This window comes from Antedon mediterranea, chromosome 5, assembly GCF_964355755.1.
Source record: "Antedon mediterranea chromosome 5, ecAntMedi1.1, whole genome shotgun sequence".
NCBI classification, from domain to species: domain Eukaryota; kingdom Metazoa; phylum Echinodermata; class Crinoidea; order Comatulida; family Antedonidae; genus Antedon; species Antedon mediterranea.
Window position 1 is genome coordinate 2,164,986 of NC_092674.1, and position 22,659 is coordinate 2,187,644.

General features: G+C 34.5%; 1 protein-coding gene across 3 annotated transcripts in view; it reads left to right on the top strand.

The window, feature by feature from the left end:
• LOC140048512 (diacylglycerol kinase delta-like) overlaps positions 1-22,659 on the top strand; it is a 61,754-nt gene that overhangs the window by 37,479 nt on the left and 1,616 nt on the right. For 2 of the 3 annotated variants that reach the window (XM_072093246.1, XM_072093248.1), the window contains exons 8-27: positions 1,812-1,937; positions 2,279-2,541; positions 6,342-6,450; positions 7,143-7,282; positions 7,891-8,055; positions 9,085-9,175; positions 10,134-10,398; positions 10,828-11,040; positions 14,947-15,003; positions 15,632-15,743; positions 16,620-16,682; positions 17,947-18,057; positions 18,467-18,671; positions 18,973-19,221; positions 20,222-20,340; positions 20,935-21,046; positions 21,550-21,645; positions 22,060-22,170; positions 22,291-22,390; positions 22,518-22,657. In XM_072093246.1, coding sequence (XP_071949347.1) covers positions 1,812-1,937; positions 2,279-2,541; positions 6,342-6,450; positions 7,143-7,282; positions 7,891-8,055; positions 9,085-9,175; positions 10,134-10,398; positions 10,828-11,040; positions 14,947-15,003; positions 15,632-15,743; positions 16,620-16,682; positions 17,947-18,057; positions 18,467-18,671; positions 18,973-19,221; positions 20,222-20,340; positions 20,935-21,046; positions 21,550-21,645; positions 22,060-22,170; positions 22,291-22,390; positions 22,518-22,657 — 2,847 coding nt within the window. The remainder of the gene's footprint in view (positions 1-1,811; positions 1,938-2,278; positions 2,542-6,341; positions 6,451-7,142; positions 7,283-7,890; positions 8,056-9,084; positions 9,176-10,133; positions 10,399-10,827; positions 11,041-14,946; positions 15,004-15,631; positions 15,744-16,619; positions 16,683-17,946; positions 18,058-18,466; positions 18,672-18,972; positions 19,222-20,221; positions 20,341-20,934; positions 21,047-21,549; positions 21,646-22,059; positions 22,171-22,290; positions 22,391-22,517; positions 22,658-22,659) is intronic. The other variant, XM_072093247.1, reaches the window with a different exon arrangement.

Here is a 22,659-nt window from a genome sequence, read left to right on the forward strand (position 1 = left end):
CGCAACTAAACTACATTTGATACAATAACACACTGTACTCGCAACTAAACTACATTTGATACAATAACACACTGTACTCGCAACTAAACTACATTTGATACAATAACACACTGTACTCGCAACTAAACTACATTTGATACAATAACACACTGTACTCGCAACTAAACTACATTTGATAGAATAACACACTGTACTCGCAACTAAACTACATTTGATACAATAACACACTGTACTCGCAACTAAACTACATTTGATACAATAACACACTGTACTCGCAACTAAACTACATTTGATACAATAACACACTGTACTCGCAACTAAACTACATTTGATACAATAACACACTGTACTCGCAACTAAACTACATTTGATAGAATAACACACTGTACTCGCAACTAAACTACATTTGATACAATAACACACTGTACTCGCAACTAAACTACATTTGATAGAATAACACACTGTACTCGCAACTAAACTACATTTGATAGAATAACTTACTGTACTCGCAACTAAACTACATTTGATACAATAACACACTGTACTCGCAACTAAACTACATTTGATAGAATAACGCACTGTACTCGCAACTAAACTACATTTGATAGAATAACACACTGTACTCGCAACTAAACTACATTTGATAGAATAACACACTGTACTCGCAACTAAACTACATTTGATACAATAACACACTGTACTCGCAACTAAACTACATTTGATAGAATAACGCACTGTACTCGCAACTAAACTACATTTGATAGAATAACGCACTGTACTTGAAAACAAATCATCATGTGGATGTTGAAGTCATTGATATTTGACTGTTATGCGTTGTTTCGTTTTTTTAGTAATCTTTATCAATTTCTATTATTTAATTTAATACACATTATGAAGTATTTAGTAGTAACAAGTCCAAAATGATTAATATTACGTGTACTGATTGTCAGCATTAAGTTGTGAGGTCTGTGGTTTTGTTATAATTCATATGCGAATATTATACATGTTTCAAAGTCTATTGCCCATCAGATTATCAACAGACAGATTAGCAGTGGCTTCAGTAATAATTTTTCCAAGAAAATTACATGATTGTTATTAGTAACATTAACTTGAAGTAAATCCGATATAAAGTATTATTAATTATATTATGTTGACAGGTTTTGTGCTTAAAAACATCTATTTTTCATTCTGCAATCTCTGTCAGAATCTTAATAGAAACTTTACTCTACTTCTTACAACAACATATTTTATATTTTGATTCTCTTAAATCAAAGGTAAACATGAAAAAGGAAATAATATTGTCTAGAGCTGAATGTGTATAGTGTGTAAAATGAGAACATTAAATCATGTTATTACATTCCCATGTTTAAAAGTAGCATTCACTATGACTAGTTAGTATGTGACAGAAATCTTAATTTGCTTTTATTAATAGGATAATTTCTTAAACAAATGAGGGTCACAATTACATAAACTAAAATATTTATCTCCCATCCATCCAAACATCCAATAATCTGTCCTTTCCGACCGACCCACTCATTCCATTCTATCCATCTACTGTATCTATCTATCTGTCTGTAACTACTTTCTTAAGCTCTGTCTACACTATCTAACTTTATGTAAAACAATGATGTGCCCATATGTAGACATGATGATGTCATATCACTATCATATTTGGGCACATCACACTTTTTTGGTCAAACTAGTTTGATATTGCAGACAGAGCATAACTAACTTTGTCTTATCACATTATAAAACTGATTATAATTGCATTTGATTTAATTAGTGATTTTAATTCCTGTTTTTTTTTTTAGTTAACCATGCCTCATCAATGGTTAGAGGGTAATTTACCTGTCAGCGCTAAATGTGCTGTCTGTGAGAAAACATGTGGAAGCGTGTTACGCTTGCAGGATTCACGATGTTTATGGTGCAAAACAATGGTGAGTAAAAACAAACTGTTTTATGATAATAATCTAAATATTCAAGAGACACTCTTTACTAAAATAATATCAAACAAAGTCCCAACAACGTTAAAAATGGTTTTACCAGAAAAAAATGAAACTTCAAAAAACCAAAACAAAGTTTGTATCAGAAGCTATGGTACATACACTACAGATATGTGGAATGACAAACGAAAGTTCAAACAATCTATCGCCTATGATTGGTCAAATTACTTGCATTGTGCGTACATATACTTGCGTTGTGTCCAAATGGAAACCAAGCTTTATACATAAAAAAAGTGCAATTTAAATTGTCTTAAGTCTAATTCTTTCCTCCTTAGGTGCATACAGTTTGTAAACCACATTTTGCCAAAAAGTGCCCCCTAGGTCAATGTAAATTATCGATCATCCCACCAATCACCTTAAACTGTATTGACTCCGATGGCTACTGGCAGGCTAGTAGACACGGATGCAATAGCCCCCTCCTAGTGTTTGTTAACTCGAAAAGTGGAGACAACCAAGGTGTAAAGTTTCTGCGTAGATTCAAACAGTTACTGAATCCGGCTCAAGTGTTTGACCTCATGAACAGTGGACCGAGATTAGGGTACGTATTTTTTCACTTTTTCAATTTCATAAGAGTGAGAGGTACAGTCATAGCGGTAATAGTACAGTCAATATTGGACAAATTTTGTTCTGGTATTCCAAATGTGTTCAAGTTTCCAGCTTTCAGATAGTCCAGTATGGGTAAGGTAAACTGAAACATATTCATATTCATGGTCAAACACAGTCAAATATAGTACATGGTTAAGTTGAAATTATTTTTGTTTGTTTAAAGTTTAAAATTCCCATAAAAATTTGAAAGGTTAAAATTTCATAAAACACAAATAAAATACATGGTTTAAAATACATGGTTTAAAATACATGGTTTAAAATACACGGTTTAAAATACATGGTTTAAAATACATGGTTTAAAATACATGGTTTAAAATACATGGTTTAAAATAAATGGTTTAAAATACATGGTTTAAAATACATGGTTTAAAATACATGGTTTAAAATACATGGTTTAAAATACATGGTTTAAAATACATGGTTTAAAATACATGGTTTAAAATACATGGTTTAAAATACATGGTTAATATATACTTTATTCATCTTTGCTGTACCTGATGTAAAGGGAAAGTCCCTAATGCTTCTTCTCATCTTCACTTTAATTATCTGTACTGTCACTAAGCACTCTGTTTGAGGAAATGTGATGTATTAATAACTCTTTCTAATATTATTATGTTGCTCGCAAAGTAATATTAACAATTTATTGGCGAGGAAATTCTGCTTATATAACATACTAATCATATCAATTTGTAAGGACATGTGTTTATGTAACCTCTATGTGGGCTGATGATACTGCTGGTAAATAAGACATGATTGTTAATTACATGATTGTTTTACACTTTACGTTAAATATTCACCTGACATGCAGGGCTCGATTTATCTTTTTCATGTTGCTAGCCCACTGGGCTAGTTCACTGTAGATTTCACTAGCCCATACATTATTTTACTAGCCCACTCTTATTATCGCACCGTGATAGCAGGGCCGCCATATAAATGAATTCAGGCATTTTGTACAATAGAGGGCGCACTAATCTAAACGCTCGAGAATTGCTAAACATTTACATAAATACTGTGTTATGCGCGATTTGAACGATTTGCGCAATTTAAAATTGCGCAAGAATTCTTTGCGCAAGGATTTTCTTGCGCAATATTAAATTGCTAACTGTTTGTTATTTTTATTATTGTACTCATTTGTTGTTGAAAATGGTACCGAAAGGTCAATCTTTTTTGTCATTAAATTTAATTTTTAAGTTAAATAGTAAACGTCTAATAATTCGTAATAATTATTGTTTCTAAAAAAAATCCAATCGTTATTAGTCTTATTAATCGTCATTAGTACTGATATTTGAATTGAAATTATTATATTACTATTGGTATTTATTTATGCCTTCTCCTCATATTATGTGTGAATATGGTATTTTATTGAACCATTGGGAATTCGAGATTTTTTTTATTCGTCAAAAAAAATTCGGGAGGGAGGCTCCCGGGAGGGTAAGGAAATGCGATATTATCTTTAATTTTGAATCATTCTTAGAAATTACTAACAAAATATGGGTGTGCATGATTTCACAATCTGTCGAAAAACCTTGCGCAATTTGCAGATTACTTGCGCAATTTAATACGTTGCTTGCGCAATTTGAAACACATGTTTCAATTTAAAATTGCGCAAAAAAATCCTTGCGCAATTTCAAATTGCGCAAATCGTTCAAATCGCGCATAACAACTGTATTAAACTATTAATAATATTGCATGAAAAATTACACAAAATTGTATTTCTTTATTGTTCACATTATAAAAATTAACTTTGCGTCGCGACGCATAGTCTATTTCATGCTCACCATATTCACAGAATCGATTTATTGAGGTCTTTTTGTTGTTGGGCTTCAACCTAGCCAAGAAAACTAATTAGATTCTGTCTACCTTAGGCTAGGCCTAGGGAGCCTATTATTTATAGTAGGGTAGCTAGGATAGACGTGTAGAGGCCTACCTAGCCTAGCTAGCCTAGATCGCATTGGAGCACCTGGCCTACTCTACTCAACTGTTACCAAAATGGTAGTATCTAGCTAGGCCTAGCTGCTGAGCAGCCATCACGATGCCAAACGATGGCTTTTGATTCTATCTAAGCCTACGCATATTATAAAATATGGCCTCCATGGCCTACCTACAGGGATAGAGCCAGCCACCCGGCCCTACAAAATATCCCTAGCTTTGATCTGTGACAACCAGGCCTGACAAGACTAGACAAGTTATTTTTAACATTGACAAAATTCTACTACATTTGGCCAATCACAGTTCGTTATTTATGGTCATATTTTTGTGACACGTTTGACCTGATAATGAAGCTCCGCCTACTTCACAATAACCTGGGTGACAAAAACATAAATGGCCAATCATAATTCGGAAAATTTGCTTGATTATGAGAGGCTCCGCCTACATCATCACTTGTTACGGCCACAGCAGCGCGCGAGTGGTTTTTTTGCTGATGTTGCCAAGACATGTCTTTTATTCTGGAGTTATTTTTATGAGGTCATTTCGTCCCAATTTCGAGTTCCCACAACCTACTAGCCATCCGGGCTTAAAGGAAGATACTTTAGGTAGCCCGGAGCTGTTTTTACTAGCCATTGTACGCCGGGCTAGCACTAAATCGAGCCCTGACATGTGATGTAGTCGATCTGTTTAACTCTAGAATAACATTTCAGAATGATTTGGGATTAAAACTAATCTGTTAGGATTACAAACTAATCTTCATGATTAAGTACATTACAAGAATCCTGATTTTCCTGATATTAAATGTGATGAGTTTTAATGTTTGTAATTCATGGGAAGATCTTTGCCGATTGTTGATTGGTAAAGAAAGTAAAAGTGACAGGTAAAAATTAAACATTAATTAAATGAGACATTCGCAAAGACTGATAATGTACTGGGTCGGTGTATAGTATTAAGTTCGTCTTACAAAATCTGTAGGCCAAATAAAAAAGATGTTTAGTAAATCGCATCCTTTCCCTCAGCAAAGCTGCATGATTATTTTTAAGTTTTTGATTTTTTTTTTGAATGGTCGTATTCAGTAAAAATATTCAATAAAGCCTTTTCTGCACTATCAAACTTTATGTGATAAAAAAAATGTGATGTGCCCACATATGATGTCATATCACTATCATATTTGGACACATCACACTTTGTCAAACTAGTTTGATAGTGTAGACAGGTTTTTATCATTAGGTAAATAGGAAAGTAATTTAAATCCACTTATTAAAAAAAATCAATCCTAGACAGGAAACTAACATTTTTTTTTTAAATTTTACCAAAACATTAAAAAATTTAAATAATTCTCTTATTTTTGTATGTAGTAAAGTCCACTTTTCCGAAGCTCTGTCTACACTATCAAACTTTTTTGACAAAACTACTTCCAGAAAACCTGAAATTCTACCAAATCAAGATTTTATTTATTTTGTGTTTGTGCATCCTTTCTACTCTATTAACTGGAAAATTATTACTTTTATATTGAACCAAAAAAATACATACAAGATTGATACCTTTGGTTCAACAAAAAATAATAATGGAAAATCATTACTTTTATATTTAACTAAAATAATGCATACAAGGTTGGTATAAATACCTTTGGTTCAGCAAAAAAGTAATAATTTTCCAGTTAATTATATTCGGAACGAGATGAATTTATTTAATAGCTTTCTACTATTTAATGATAAAAACAAAAAAAAACTTTTGGCAATTATTTTAAGAAATACTATTTATTAATATTTGTTGTATTTGTTTCTTTATATTTACTTGTAGACTGAGATTATTCAAGAAATTTGATACATTCCGTATCCTTGTCTGTGGTGGAGATGGCAGTGTGGGTTGGGTACTAACTCAGATAGATAAAATGGATCTTCACAAACAGGTAACAACATGCTGTGATGACTGACGACAGATTCATTATGCTTAATCAGGAATGGTCACGAAGTACATGTCCGCAAGTTAATCACACAAATTCCACGACCTGTGCTGTTTTTGTTTTGTTTTTAAGATCATCTAGATTGCTATAAGGTTGTGATATAATCATTGAGCAGTGATGATAACAAATATGTAACAACCAATTACAAGCCTGCATGCTAGTTTGTTTGTGGTTCCCATGACTACCAGCATTGTAATTAGTTCACATATCAACAATCGTAAATTTTATTTTAGCCTGTTTTTCTTTTTATATGGTCAATTTTGTCTTAATAAACAAATCTTACCATCAACTTATTTTTATGTCTTATTGCTGGGTCATAGGGTCAGTTAAAGGGGTCAACAATTTACAATTACAGGAACAACAATTTACAATTACAATTACAATTTACAATTTACAATTACAGGAATTTTTTTGATAGTTTTAATGAGGTAGTAAGGCATTATCTACACTATCAAACTTTATGTGACAAAAAATGTGATGTGCCCATATATGGACATGATGATATATATTTTAGGATATCACTACCATATTTGGACAAATCATACTTTTTTTGTCAAACTAGTTTGATAGTGAGCAACGGCTTTACACCTGTTTATACCTATTTCAAAATGTGTATTTTTATCTTCGTCTTCCTACAGTGTCAAGTGGGTGTCTTACCTCTAGGTACTGGCAATGATTTAGCACGGGTGCTTGGATGGGGTACAAATTGTGATGATGACACCCTTCTGCCAGCTATGTTGGAAAAACTTGAGCACTCAGGTACCAAGATGTTAGACAGGTAAATCATACTTAAGCCCTGTCTACACTATCAATCAAACTTTATGTATACCCATATGTGGACATGATGATGTCATTTAATACTTATACTTAAGTACATCACTACCATATTTGGGCACATTACATTTTTTTGTCAAACTAGTTTGATAGTGTACACAGAACTTTAATCTCTTAAGTTAATAACATTAAGAATGATGTAATATTTGTCTATAGAAAGGTTAGAAGACTTCAACTAATATTTGACATGGGCAGAATAAACCCACAATAGTTATTAATGTTTATCTTTCATATTCTTCACTAATATGTATTCTATATTTTATTTTATTTTATTCAAACTCATTCAACAGCGGGAAACCCGCCCCTTACAAAATGGAATTCTCTGTAGGATTTGTTATTAAAAGCTTATTGAAGCAATCCAGCTGACAGACTTTGTCTACACTATCAAACTTTATGTAACAACAAAATGTAATGTGCCAATATATGGACATGATGATGTCATATAATTACCATATTTGGGCACATCACACTTTTTTTGGACTGGATAATGTAGACAAGTCTTTAGAAAGGTGTTTTTCCCTTTAAATTAATTATGTCATTGTCTATTTATAGATGGAGTATTTGGGTAAATGAGACAGACAACTCAGCACCAACTGACCAATTGGAGGAGCAGAACGAAAGAACCGAGAACATTACGGCCTACGAAGATTCTGTAGCACTTCATCTTGCAAATATTCTACAATCCGAGAAAAACTCTGAAGTTATAAAATCAGCACAGTAAGTTGTAAAAATATTTGTAGTGTCCCTGTTTATCATGCCAGTTTTTTGTTTTAGTAAGTTTTTTTTAAAGTTAGTTTTTGTAATTTGTATGTATGTTTAGCAATTAAAGGAAAAAAGAATGAGAGACACATAGATATTGATACTCGAACATTGCGCAATGTAACTCTGCGATGAAAGCACTTGATTTAGCATATCAATCCTATAGCCCTGAGGCTCAAAATCCTTGAGAAAAAATTATACAGAATATTAAATCAGAGATTTAATCAACTTTAATGCGTTTTAAACTTTGATTATCAATTAGATGTTAGAAGATACTTGAATCGATATTAAAACAAAAGTGAAGTAAGGTATATGATATAAATGATTACACAAACTATGTTACTCCTTGGCTTAGTATGAAATCTAATATTCAAGCTGCGGGCACATGATGATAATTAAAATTCTGAAACAGAGTCCGATGTAATCTTAAAATGATGCCCACCGGAAAAACTCCTTAAAAGATTTCTTAACTAATAAAAGACTTTTTTTTATAGGAATATATAATAATATCTAAGAATAAATATCTTTTTACATTTAATTTTTGTAAAAAAAAACTTCTACAATATAAAATTACAGTTTAGTATCATAAGCCAATTCTATAATACAGGAATACAGTATTATGTTAAGTTTAGGGTTTATGACATGATACTGGCATCACATGTGATACATGTGATACTGTGAATCAGCTAATGTAAGATTTAAGATTAGCTCTTATATCTATTATACATGTATCTTCCTCTATACATTAACTGGGCTTTAAATTTCATAATGTCAAATTTGTTGTTTTTTTTTCATTAATTTTTTTTATTTCTTTATATTTTATTCCTGAAAATAAATTTTAAATTTTCGACATTAAACTTTTTTTTCTCCAGGGGGACAATACATCTTTAAAGCAAAACATAATGTTTTTTTTGTTACATTTAACCATTTATTTTGTCTTTTTAAAGTGTAATAACTCACTCCTAATTTTCTTTTTTTTTTGTTTAGAGTATTATGCAAAACAGTGAAAGATTTTCTGGAAAAGATTGGAGAATCTTATGACTCTGACACCCAGTCAGACGACACAATGAAGGACAAAGTAAGGATTTCAATAAAATATACAATAACAACAATTGTTTATTTATATATTATTATATATTTATAAGGCACTTATTTGAAATTTGTTACCACTAAAGCTCTGTCTACACTATCAAACTAGTTTGACAAAAAAAGAGTGATGTGCCCAAATATGGTAGTGATTTTCCCAAATATGGTAGTGATGTGACATCATCATGTCCATATTTCTTTAATCATGAACCATCATTTGTAAGAACATTATTTTTAATGAAAATGTCATCCATGTAAAATAAGTTTATAAATAAATAAATAAATAAAATATATGGGCACATCACATTTTTTGTCACATAAAATTTTATAGTGTAGACAGAGCATTAGGCGCAACTGACCAGTCACGTTGCATGGAGCATCAAAACACTTATGATTGGTCAACTCACATATATACATGGCTACTGTGTGTCTATTGCCAGCATACAGCTAGGTACATGAATATAGAACAATTAAAAACTTCTTCATTGGCTTTACTATCTTTCTTGCTATATTAAGTCTTGTTTGCTAAATTGAGCTGGAACTTCTTGTGAACTTCTGTTATGACGTTATTCTGTTTTAAAATAATTCAAGATTCAATTTTATTTGCCAATTTAAAATGGAAATAATATGAGTACATTTTCAACATTAAATTCCAAAATGCATATTAACAAAATTATTACTATATAAAAATATTTAAGCATACTTGAGATGTATTATTTTAAAACAATATTTAAAAACAGACATGAAATACTACAGAAATACAATATTTTAAAAGCAGCATATAAGAACATCAAAAATACTATAAACAATATTTTTATTTTACTGGTTCCAATAATTAGTTAAAATGTGCAATAAAAACTGGCTAAAAAATAAAAATATCTGTTTTAAAGATAATATGTGCTTTCAAAATAATATAATACTGTTTATTATAATTTTCATTGACTTGCTAGTGTGCTATTTTAAATGAAAAACTGAACTCATTACTTCAAACGTTGAACGAAGAAGCCCAGGCAACACCAATACCCCCTGGAATGCCAGTTCCTGTAATACCTCCCACTCACGAAGGAGATACGACGGAAGTATCAGAGGTCAACGACCGAGTGGAAAAAATGCAAGGCCCAGCGACAAAGGTGTTTAAACCACGAGATGCTTTGATGTCCAGGGCAAATAGCCTTAAGAAAGCTGTTAGACAAATTATAGAACAAACAGAAAAAGGTAAACAAAATCTGGGATTTTACCATTACTTTCGAAAAAAATCTTATTTGTCATCTGATTTTGTTTCCGAAGCAAATTTTCAGATGTTTTGACATCTGGGTTTTAGATTTGTTGGTATATTTATTTGTACAAATGTAAATGCAGGGATTTCACCTTGCAAGTAAGTAATAAATTCATCTGTTTATCAAAAATATGTTTTTATAATGAATTTTTTCAACGTTCAGACGTCCTGTCCTGTATCTAAGTTCATCTGTATAAATCTACTTTATAATTTCTTTAGCATACATATGGTTTTTGAATTTTTCAATAAGTTCAGTTGCCACAATGTAAATGTAGGTAAAGAGGCAATACCATTGTTAACACACTTTTAAATAAAATATTATCAACAAAGACAGGCTAGTATTTTATTATTAATTTCTTTTAAATTAGCTGTTGACGAGCAAAACGAACAGACCAAAGTGCATGAAGAGCGATCGCGGAGGGTGCATGGAATGATGCCCTCAACGTCAGCAACACATTACGAGGATATCAAGGAGAAGGACGACGAAAGCACTGAAAAAGGCGACGAATCAAACAAGTTAGAAACGGACGTAAAACCCTTTTCGGTTTTTACTTCAGCAAAATCAAGAGAACGTAAAAAAGGTCTTGAATTATTCTTTCTAAATACAGTTGAGCGGTCACCTCCCGTAAGCAGCCACTTTTCTCGGTCCTGAGGGTGGCCGCTTACGAGAGGAGGTTCAACTGTATGTGATGCTGTGTGTATGTTGCTAGGCAACATTCCATCTGCATCTGCGTCATATTTTGTTAGTTTTAAGTTTTATATAAAGATCATTTTAATTGAATCAGTTTGTTTTAGTGTATAAGCAGGATGGACACTGTATTACCATTACGTTAATGTACATTTGGAGATACTGCAATACTGTTACTACTATTAATAACTATTGTATTACTAATAATTTGTTCTTAAGTAAAGCCTATTGTTTCGCAGGAAGAGATTACGCAAAGTCTCCAGTGTCTAGCGCGATGAGACGCGTTAGTCAGGGTAGCACGTACGCTACCACATCAACAGCGCCAGTAAACATTGCCCATCGCTATGGAAGCACTGAAAGTCTATCACTTCTACCAGGCAAGTTTGATGTTATCACACAAGCCTAGCATCCCATAATAACAACAGATACAATAGAATCCTTTTGTAGTTGTCACATGTCTGTATATCCTTCTCTGATTGGCTGTCATCACCTGCTTGTGTTATATTTGATTAGTCGCTATACTCCAGCCACAGTGTAAACCTGTCGGCCTACATGTAGCATGATCGTATATCATTATTCTGACCTTCTTCTGTCGTTTGTGTCGCAATTTTCTTGTTATTATTCCAATCATGCTATGTGTGTCTGCTGTTTGATTCTGTCAAATTTATAAGTGTTTATTTTAGTTCTATTTCATTAATTTTATATAATCTTTTTAAAGAAATAAATGTAGTTTATGGAAGTGTACCTAAAAATAAATGATGATTACATTTTACTAATAATAAACTTACTGTAATATAACACATTATTTATTTTCACCACCTGAACGGCGCGAAAGAAGGAAGAGCAAGAAACTGAAATGTTACGAGATGTAAGCTGCCCATTACCGGAATTGCCAGCCCTCTGCACGCTTTGTAAAGGTCAAAGGTCATCTGCATACGATTCACAAAGTCTTATCTGTTTATAAACAACATGTTGATTACACACTAACTACAAAAACAGATTTATAAAATTATCAATTTAATAATCAATTAATCAATTTTGTGATTGCTTTCCTTCACATCACTCAGTTCTAGAATTTAGAAGTTTGAACTCTGACCTCTTTTTAAACATGGGCATTATAAATGCTCAGTTGCTTCTAAAGCTCTGTCTACACTATTAAACTTTATGTTTAAATAAAAAAAATGTGATGTTCCCATATATGGACATGATGATGTCACATCATTACCATATTTGGGCATATCATACTTTTTTTGTAAAACTAGTTTGAGAGTGTAGACAGAGCTCTAGTTTCACCGATAATTATTATACAGAGTATTTGGTTACAATAATGACTTTTAATACTATAATAACCGGCGTAAAACATACTTTGTGGTTCAATGTGCGATAACCATTACATATACCTCTCCCTTTAATAGCATTATTTATGAGTATTATGATTTTATACATACATTATACACAATCAATGGTATATGTCAAATGCATTAGAGAACCCACAGTTTGTAGTATTATACATATCAATATTTGCCCTTTTGTTGTTTTGTAGACTCTGTTTCATACTTACCGTGATGTCAATATGAATAACTATATGAATAGGTTTTATGTATGTAATCATGATAATATTGTAGTATGTAAACTTACTAAATATTGTCATTAAATAATTCAATTGTGTCACCTTGTTAAATAATTTCACAACAACATGCACTTTTTGTGTTTCATTGAACTCCTTCCAATTCCACGTGATTATCAGCAGTGATGTATATAATATTATTCTCCATAAAAGTCTTGTTTTTTTTTTATTGATTTTATAATGGATATTTATTTTGTATTGTATACATTACCTTTTTTGTATTATTATTTTATATTTATTTTATTTGTATTCAGTTATGACTTGTGCCTAGCACCGGGCTTGTGCTTAGCACCGGGCTTGTGCCTAGCACCGGGCTTGTGCTTAGCACCGGGCTTGTGCCTAGCACCGGGCTTGTGCTTAGCAGCGGGCTTGTGCTTAGCAGCGGGCTTGTGCTTAGCACCGGGCTTGTGCTTAGCACCGGGCTTGTGCCTAGCACCGGGCTTGTGATTAGCACCGGGCTTGTGCTTAGCACCGGGCTTGTGCTTAGCACCGGGCTTGTGCCTAGCACCGGGCTTGTGCTTAGCACCGGGCTTGTGCCTAGCACCGGGCTTGTGCTTAGCACCGGGCTTGTGCCTAACACCGGGCTTGTGCCTAGCACCGGGCTTGTGCCTAGCACCGGGCTTGTGCCTAGCACCGGGCTTGTGCTTAGCACCGGGCTTGTGCTTAGCACCGGGCTTGTGCCTAGCACCGGGCTTGTGCCTAGCACCGGGCTTGTGCCTAGCACCGGGCTTGTGCCTAGCACCGGGCTTGTGCCTAGCACCGGGCTTGTGCCTAGCACCGGGCTTGTGCTTAGCACCGGGCTTGTGCCTAGCACCGGGCTTGTGCCTAGCACCGGGCTTGTGCCTAGCACCGGGCTTGTGCCTAGCACCGGGCTTGTGCCTAGCACCGGGCTTGTGCCTAGCACCGGGCTTGTGCCTAGCACCGGGCTTGTGCCTAGCACCGGGCTTGTGCCTAGCACCGGGCTTGTGCCTAGCACCGGGCTTGTGCCTAGCACCGGGCTTGTGCCTAGCACCGGGCTTGTGCCTAGCACCGGGCTTGTGCCTAGCACCGGGCTTGTGCCTAGCACCGGGCTTGTGCCTAGCACCGGGCTTGTGCCTAGCACCGGGCTTGTGCCTAGCACCGGGCTTGTGCCTAGCACCGGGCTTGTGCCTAGCACCGGGCTTGTGCCTAGCACCGGGCTTGTGCCTAGCACCGGGCTTGTGCCTAGCACCGGGCTTGTGCCTAGCACCGGGCTTGTGCCTAGCACCGGGCTTGTGCCTAGCACCGGGCTTGTGCCTAGCAGCGGGCTTGTGCCTAGCAGCGGGCTTGTGCCTAGCAGCGGGCTTGTGCTTAGCAGCGGGCTTGTGCTTAGCACCGGACTTGTGCTTAGCACCGGACTTGTGCTTTAGCAAGTGCAAGTTTGTTTCACTGGTAGGAGTTACATCTACCCAAGTGTACACTAACACACTTGCTTATCAGTGGGATGTGACCACCCTCCTAAGTATTATATTAAAGACCCCTTCCCTGCAATTTTGGACGTTTTTTGGAAAATAATACATATATATCACTTTAAAAACATTAAACCATGTCATTCCTTGTCTTAAATGTACGTTTTATGGTAAATTATGATAAAAAGTGAGAAACAATGCACTACCTAAGTAGCTCGCGGCGATCGACCTCTCGTGGACGGTCTTAGGCCTAGCCTAGCTAGGCTTAGTTTTGTAGGCCTAGCTGGTAAACATCGGTAACGTACGAACATCGTACGCGAGCTATATACCTAGCCTGACGTTTTATAGTTGCTGCATTAATTGTCTTTCTATTTTTGCCAGACTCCGTTGATACAAATTGGGGAAAACCCGGTATTTTCGCTGAAAAGTTAGGAGTCTTCCATTTGTTTTGGCCTCACGATCGATCGAAAAGTGGGCGAATTACAGGTGAAAAACAAAAATATCAATCCGCGCGCAATGCATTTTGGGATTTATAGCGGGCCGCTATAATTATTAGAATCGACTTATTTTTCACATTTTTAACCGTTTAAAGACCAAAAAAGTTATCGCAATAGGACCATATAGTATTATTTTTACATTAAATATAGTTTGTGATCTTAAATTAGATCTAAAAAACGTAGGGAATGGGGCTTTAAGTTTGATTGTTTTCTATTTTATTTGATTTATCTATCTTTATCTCTTACAGGGTTAGACACACTATTTACGCCCACGCTAGGCAGAAGTAATCCGGTGCTTAGTAAAAGTAAGTCAATGTTTGATTAACAATAAATGATGAACACCGTCTTAGATAACCAGAATTGACACAGGTTATAAATTTAGCAAGAAATAGATATCCGTGTAAATCATTATTGGATCGAAAAACCTAATTATTAGGAACTTAAACAGCGCGCACAAGTAAATTGCTGTCATGAATCGTAAATCAATAGTTATTTTGTAAATAACTTTAATTTTTGGAAATATCTAGTTGTAGTTCCTTTCTTTGTTTTTATGGTTTTTGTATTGTTCTGCGTTAACCAACTTTTTGCCAGAAATTAGATAAATAAAATCAATAAAAATATATGTTAAAGATGTAATGTCCCCCAAAACATGAAAAATAAAGATTAATATAAAAAAAATAATATAAAAAGAACAAAATAAATTGCCAACCAAAACCATTTTTTACTTTAAATTACAATTTTTTCGGGTAAAAGTTTTTGTTTGATCCCATTTTTGGTCAAGTGAATAACTATTATGTGACATTAAAATTAGCATATTCAACAACAAGAATTTAAAATAATTATTTTTTCAGGAGACAATATATCTTTGATTTAATAATAGATGATGAAATGATATTATTAATATCCAAATAAACTCTTTTTTTTGTTGTGCAGGCGTTGGGGGTAATGCTTTATGCGGTGGACTCGTAAGCAAAGTGTTGTTAGCAAACGCGGATGCTCTGTGTGCTGCTGTATCTCCTCTTATGGATAAAAACCTTGAGTCTGTGTAAGTATTAACGAAATAAACAGTCTAGGTCAGTTTAGACACAATTGAAATAGCTAATTTCTACCAATTTGAGAGATACAGATATAGATACAGGCAGATGTTAGTACCAGACACCTTATGAATACCACATTAAGCTCTGTCGACACTATCAAACTTTATGTGAAAAAAATATGTGATATGCCCATATATGGACATGATGATGTCATATCACTACCATATTTGGGCATATCACTACCATATTTGAGCACATCACACTTTTTTTTTCAAACTAGTTTGATAGTGTGGACAGAGCTTTAGGTTAGGTTTGGACCTTGCAGCTTGTTGATACGTGGTGGTTTGGTATGTGCCTACCACTGATTGAAGAAACTTGTTTTCCACTTGGACGCAATTCAACAACGTAGACGCAATTGTTGACCAATCGCTTGGTTTCTGCTGATCCATCATCAATAAGCAGGCTTACATTATTGCGTTGCGTCCAAGTGAGAATGAAACTTTCACCATAACATGTTGACTGCTATCAAAAGCGCCACCATTTGTTTCTAAAAATAGAATTCGAGGCTTTTCAGTAGCAGATCCAGGGGTAGGTGAAAGAGCGCTCCTTTTCTGGAATCCGCTCCGCTCAACTACGTCCCATGGCACTCTGGCAAAAACTTTTGTAACTTACAGTCAATATGTAATTTATTTTAAAATATTTTTTTGCACCTAATATCAAATTTTATCATAGTAATTTGATCATTTTTGTTATTATTATTATTATTATTATTATCACACCTTTTCCATCATGTTTATTCTTTTCAATTTGATTCCCATCTTTGTTTACCATTTTCATTCTTTTGTATATTTTCTTTTTTTTTTCTTCCATTCTTACATCTTTAGGTTTGGTTTGCGTAATGCCGCCCTTGGACTTTTTCCCCTTCCTGCACAGAAATTAGAAGACAGGTTTGTGCCACCATCGCCGCTACACCTGCCTCTTACCCATTAATTTTTGTTTTTTGTGTCTGATTCATTTCATATTTAATTTTACTCAATTTATTCTTCATTGATGTTGCATGCCTCACTAAGCTGCCACCCCCCAACATCCCCTACAGAACGCCCATTCAACACAGTGAATTTGACAAGCATCACGTGGGCTTACGACACATACAAATTAATTTACATGCTCAGGGACCCCCCTCAGTGACTGGACAACATAATAATGTGTTTGCACTATATGTGAATGTATCTTATGGAATGCTATGTTTAATTTAGTATGTTTGTTGAAAAGTGTCAAACAAGGGGTCAATGTTGAATGTAGTGTGTATACAGTGTTTAATCATTGTAGAAGGCCACTGAATATATATTCCAGTAGGCCTACATAACAATCCCCCCGCCCCCTCCCCCACCACATGCATATTGTCAAACACCATCTACAGTACAGTATGTCTGTTGTCAAGCCTAAAGCTCTGTCCACACTATCAAACTTTATGTGACGAAAAAATGTGATGTTCCCATATGGGTACGGTGATGTCATATCACTACCGTATTTAGGCATATCACTACAATATTATTTGGGCACATCACACTTTTTTTTTTGTCAAACTAGTTTGATAGTGTAGACAGAGCTTAATACCTAATCTTTGTTTCCAAATTACAGACAATCTGGACGTGTCAGTTTGTGTATGAAAACAATGCTTGTTTTTCTTACAAATGTTCAAAAATTGAATGTTTAACATTTATTTTGTTTCTAATTAAATATTTGTGTATGTTATTTGAATGCTTCATTTTGTTGTTATAATAATTGACTATGATGTGAGCATGTTTTTATGTGTAACACATGCTCTGCCTGAGTACCTGTACACCGCTACTAAAACAAGGCATACACTTTAAACTGCCAAAACTAATATACAGTAAACCCTTATTAAGGGAGGGGAAACCTCTTTGATAGAGTTGTCCTCCAAATAGGAGTGTCCACATATTATGAATGGTGAGGTTCCACTGTTGTTGGAAAGTCTTTGAGACTGCATCTTTCACATGTGTTCCGGCACGAGTTCGGTTCCATCAAATCGAAGAGCAACAAGGCATAACAATTGTAAAGTGCTAAACATAATGTCCTATTTTTGTAATTTTCAAAATGTTCGGAATTCTGCTACACCCAACTCCTGGATCTGCCTTTGACTGATATTTGCTAAGTAGAATAATTATGTATCTTAAACTGTTTTTGTAGAATTGGGTATACTGAGAAATGTGTGATGAATAACTATTTTGGTATTGGACTTGATGCGAAGATTGCTCTTGACTTCCATACTAGGAGGGAAGAGCATCCAGAAAAGTGCAAGTACGTAAGAATAATTGTCTGGTATAATACCCTGATTCAGGAAAAAACATGATTGTTAAACATTTCTTGTAAAAACTCATCTGAACTGGCTAGAGAGAGGTCTACATTCAGACCAAAAGTCAATACTGGGACTATACCGGGGATATGTCTGTTTGTGAAATCAGACATGAAGTAAGGGGTGGGATTAGACCTGAAGTGGGATTAGACCCGAGGATATGTATTTATTTACCGTAGGCCTAATGAAAATTTACATATACAGTGTAGTGCAAACCCTATATTACCAATTATTGTTTCCGTTTTTACTTATTTTTCTTTGTTTTAACCATTTGTCGGTAGTGTTTTTTTGTATTAAAAGACAATTTTCTTTTGTTTTTGAAGACAATAAATATTGATTTGATTTACTTTTCAGGAGCAGAACAAAAAATATAATGTGGTATGGTATGTTAGGTGGTAAAGAACTACTTCATCGTACGTATCGTAATCTGGAACAAAAGGTTCAACTGGAATGCGACGGATATAGGATCTCATTACCAAGTCTTCAGGGTATTGTTGTACTCAACATACCCAGTTATATGGGTGGGGCCAACTTTTGGGGAGGCAGCAAAGAAGACGAGGTAAGACTTAATCGAGTTATGCTAATTTTTTATATAATTTTCAAATTTGTTTATTTTACAAAAAAAAAATTTAATTTTTAATTACCACAGATACAGGTTTATGTGGCTGCATGCTATGTGCTTTTGAACATGCCTAGCTTTTTTGAACATGCCTTCTTCAATCATATTACCTTTCTTTACACCATTTTGTATACTGTTTTAATTTGAAGAAAATAAATGTTACTTTGAATGTGTACAATAAACTCACAGCATTATTGCAATGTCAAATAAAAATTAAGTTGTTTCTTTGATCGTTTTCTAGACATTTGCTGCACCTTCATTCGATGACCGCATCTTGGAAGTTGTCGCCGTCTTCGGCGGAATGCAGATGGCCGTGTCAAAGCTAATCACCTTGCAACATCATCGCATCGCTCAATGCCGCGTTGTGAAGGTGACGATACTCGGAGATGAGCCTGTTCCGGTTCAAGTTGACGGTGAAGCGTGGATGCAAAGTCCAGGCTATATGAAGATAATTCATAAGAATAGAGCACATATGTTAGTCAGAGATAAGGTTAGTAAAAGTATTCATTTCATGTTCTATAATACAGTGTCTTAGGCATATTCTAAAATACACTGTCACATATGTATCACATGTGCCACCTGAACCGGCAAAAAAAAATGCTAAAGATAATTCATAAGAATAAAGCACACATGTTAGTTAGAGATAAGGTTTAGTAAAAGGCTTGATGCTCTCATATACAATGTTAGAGTTTTATAACCAAAAGTGCTGTCTCCAAGCTTCTACAACTTTTCAGCTCTCCACTTCAACCAACTCATTATATTACATTGATCCTTCTTTACTGGAGTGGAGTTGTGGCTTGGTGGTTATGATGCTTGTCTACATGTCCAAGGGTCCTGGGTTCAGGTCCCGTCACATGTCAGGATTTTTTCTAAGGACCAAATTACTCCACTCCCAAAGACTTGTAATAAGACTTTGTTTATGTAGAGCATCTTGTGTATATGTTTGTCTTGTGAACCTCTGAGGGTCCCTAATGATCAGCCACTGAGTAAAGCTCTGTCTACACTATCAAACTTTATGTGACAAAAATGTGATGTGTTCATATATGGACATGATGATGTCACAACACATCTTATAGCGACCCTTCTAAACCTCTGTCTACACTATCAAACTTTATGCGACAAAAAATTTGATGTGCCCATATATGGACATGATGATGTCACAACACTACCATGGGCACATCACACTTTTTTGTCAAACTAGTTTGATAGTGAAGACAGAGCTTAAAGGCTCTATCAACAATTGGTATTTAGTCCACAGGAACAATACTGATGTGTCCAAATATGGTAGTGATATGCTTAAATATGGTAGTGATATGCTTAAATATGGTAGTGATATGACATCATCATGTCCATATATGGGCACATCACATTTTTTGTCACATAAAGTTTGATAGTGTAGACAGAGCTTTAGAAGGGTCGCTATAAGATGTGTTGTACATCTAATTTTGCATTATAGTAGGTTATGAAATGATCTTCAATCTTGTTTGTAGGTGTTTGAGAGCACATTAAAGTCGTGGACTGACAAGCAAAGACTAGAACAACAACTACAAGATTTTGAACTTGGAAATGTGAAGCAATTTTGTGAAATGTCAGCTGGACTTATACGAAGGTTAGTACAGTCAACTCTCCCAATACAAGACTCTCTGAAAACCAGAAACTCTCTCAATATCAGACTTTTGTCGGTCCAAACGGTCCCAAATTTCTTTTTACCATTAAAAACATATTCTGAATACCTGACTTTCCAGAAAACCAGATATATTTTCGGAATGATGTTAATGGGATAATCACAATGTTGGTATTGGTTAAAAGTGATAATTATGATACAGTCAACTCTTCCAATTCCAGACTCTGAAAACCAACAACTTTCCCAAAACCAGACTTTTGAATATCTCTCTCCGACCAGACTTTTCTTGGGGTCTATTTATTTTTTTAATTTATTGAATTTCTCACTAAAATGCACATACAGAATAAACAATGAAGGATAGGACCAACAGCTGGTAAACACCTCTAAAACCTCCCAATTGCACAAAATTTAAAATGTAATAAATATTTATATTGGCCTATATAGCATTCTATAGAAATAAGTGAACTTTAAAAATTAAACTTTAGCTGGTTGTCTAAAAGTCATTTTTCTAAAGTAGTTCTTTTTTAAACATTAAAACACACTTGTAATACCATTAATTCTGAAACCATTTTTCTTTAGTGTTCAAGTTCTTTGTATGAGTCACTCCAGTATTGATACTGAACTAATGGGTTTTGTAAACTCGTCCTCATCAGAGCTGGACAAGTTGTACCCAGCAGGCAAACTGCTAGAAGTAAGTACAAAGTAAATTAAGTCAGGCAATGCTGGTGCACATGACGGACAATCCTGCTAAAGCTATGTCTACACTATCAAACTAGTTTGACAGGAAAAGTGTGACATGCCCAAATATGGTAGTGTTATGACATCATCATGTCCATGTATGAGCACATCACATCTTTTTGTCACATAAAGTTTGATAGTGTAGACAGAGCATAAGGAATAATTATCAACTGTCAACTAAATTCTAGAAATGCAAGAAAGACTAAATGAAAGGAGTTTTTGTTTTTTATACGTCAGTTCATCCACATATGTTTCCAGTACTATAGGCATATTCTATAATACAGTGTCAGGCTGTGTCATGCATATTCTATAATACAGTGTCAGGCATATTCTATAATACAGTGTCACATATGTTGAGAAAGAGTACAGACCAAGTTTTTTTAATAGTGTAACCAATGTGCTGCTTCTAGGCCGTTTGTAACAGTCTTTCTAACTTACCGTTGTGTTTACTTACAGGGACCAAACCGTAGGAGTGTCATGGACCTTGTCAATAGCATTAAACTACTGCATAATGAAACCAGTATTTTCTTGGCTAGAAAGGCCTACTCATTGGTAAATATTTACATTGTTATGTATACCTATTTGAGGTCGTATCTCTGTCTACACTATCAAATTTTACGTGATAAAATAATGTGATGTGCCCATATATGGACATGATGATGTCATTTATCACTACCATAATTAGGCATGTCACTACGGTATTTGGGCACATTACATTTTTTTGGTCAAACTAGCAACAAGCTTTTGATTTGTGATAACCAATGCATGAAACTTGAGATGTGCTTTCTCACTCTACCCTTCCTATTCCATCAATGTGTAGGTCATAGGTCGTCAGTCATCAAAATCTCCCTAATAGTGACATCATTTGTATCATAGAGTTGTTCTCATTCATTGTCTATATGAAATATGATTAAATTGAAATATATAATGTAATTTCTTTACTTGTTAATTTCTTATTTATTACAGCAATTACAAGAAGAAAACATTTCCAATGTGTACAAGTCATTAAGCTGTGTAGACAATGAACTTCGACATATCTCAATGGTTGAACCTCATGTCAAAGGTCATGATGAAGAGGTAAATCAACTCTCTATTGCTACACTGAAACATTGGCCTACATTTCTTGCATTTTTTTATTATCAATATTATTTGGCACAAAACATTTGATAATTTTGTTTCTTGAATTTTTGTTTTCAGAGTTCAGGATCATTATCAAAGAGGTCAAAAGGTCGTTTTCGAATGCCGGCACGATTTAAGAGTCGGAATAAGGAGTCTAAACATTCACCGTCGCTAGCCTGTAAGATGTACATTATTATGTTAAATATATTCCTTTTAATTGATTTCAAACTTGTATGAAGTATGAAATTTAAGAACCATGCATATATATGATTAATTATTATGATTATTATTATTATTTTTAATAGCTTTAGCTATACAGCAATGGAGTGTAGAAGAGGTCGGCATTTGGTTGAGTAATCTGTCATTTGGAGAGTATAAAGACACATTTATACGACATGACATTCGAGGAGCGGAGCTTTTGAACTTGGAACGCCGTGACCTGAAAGT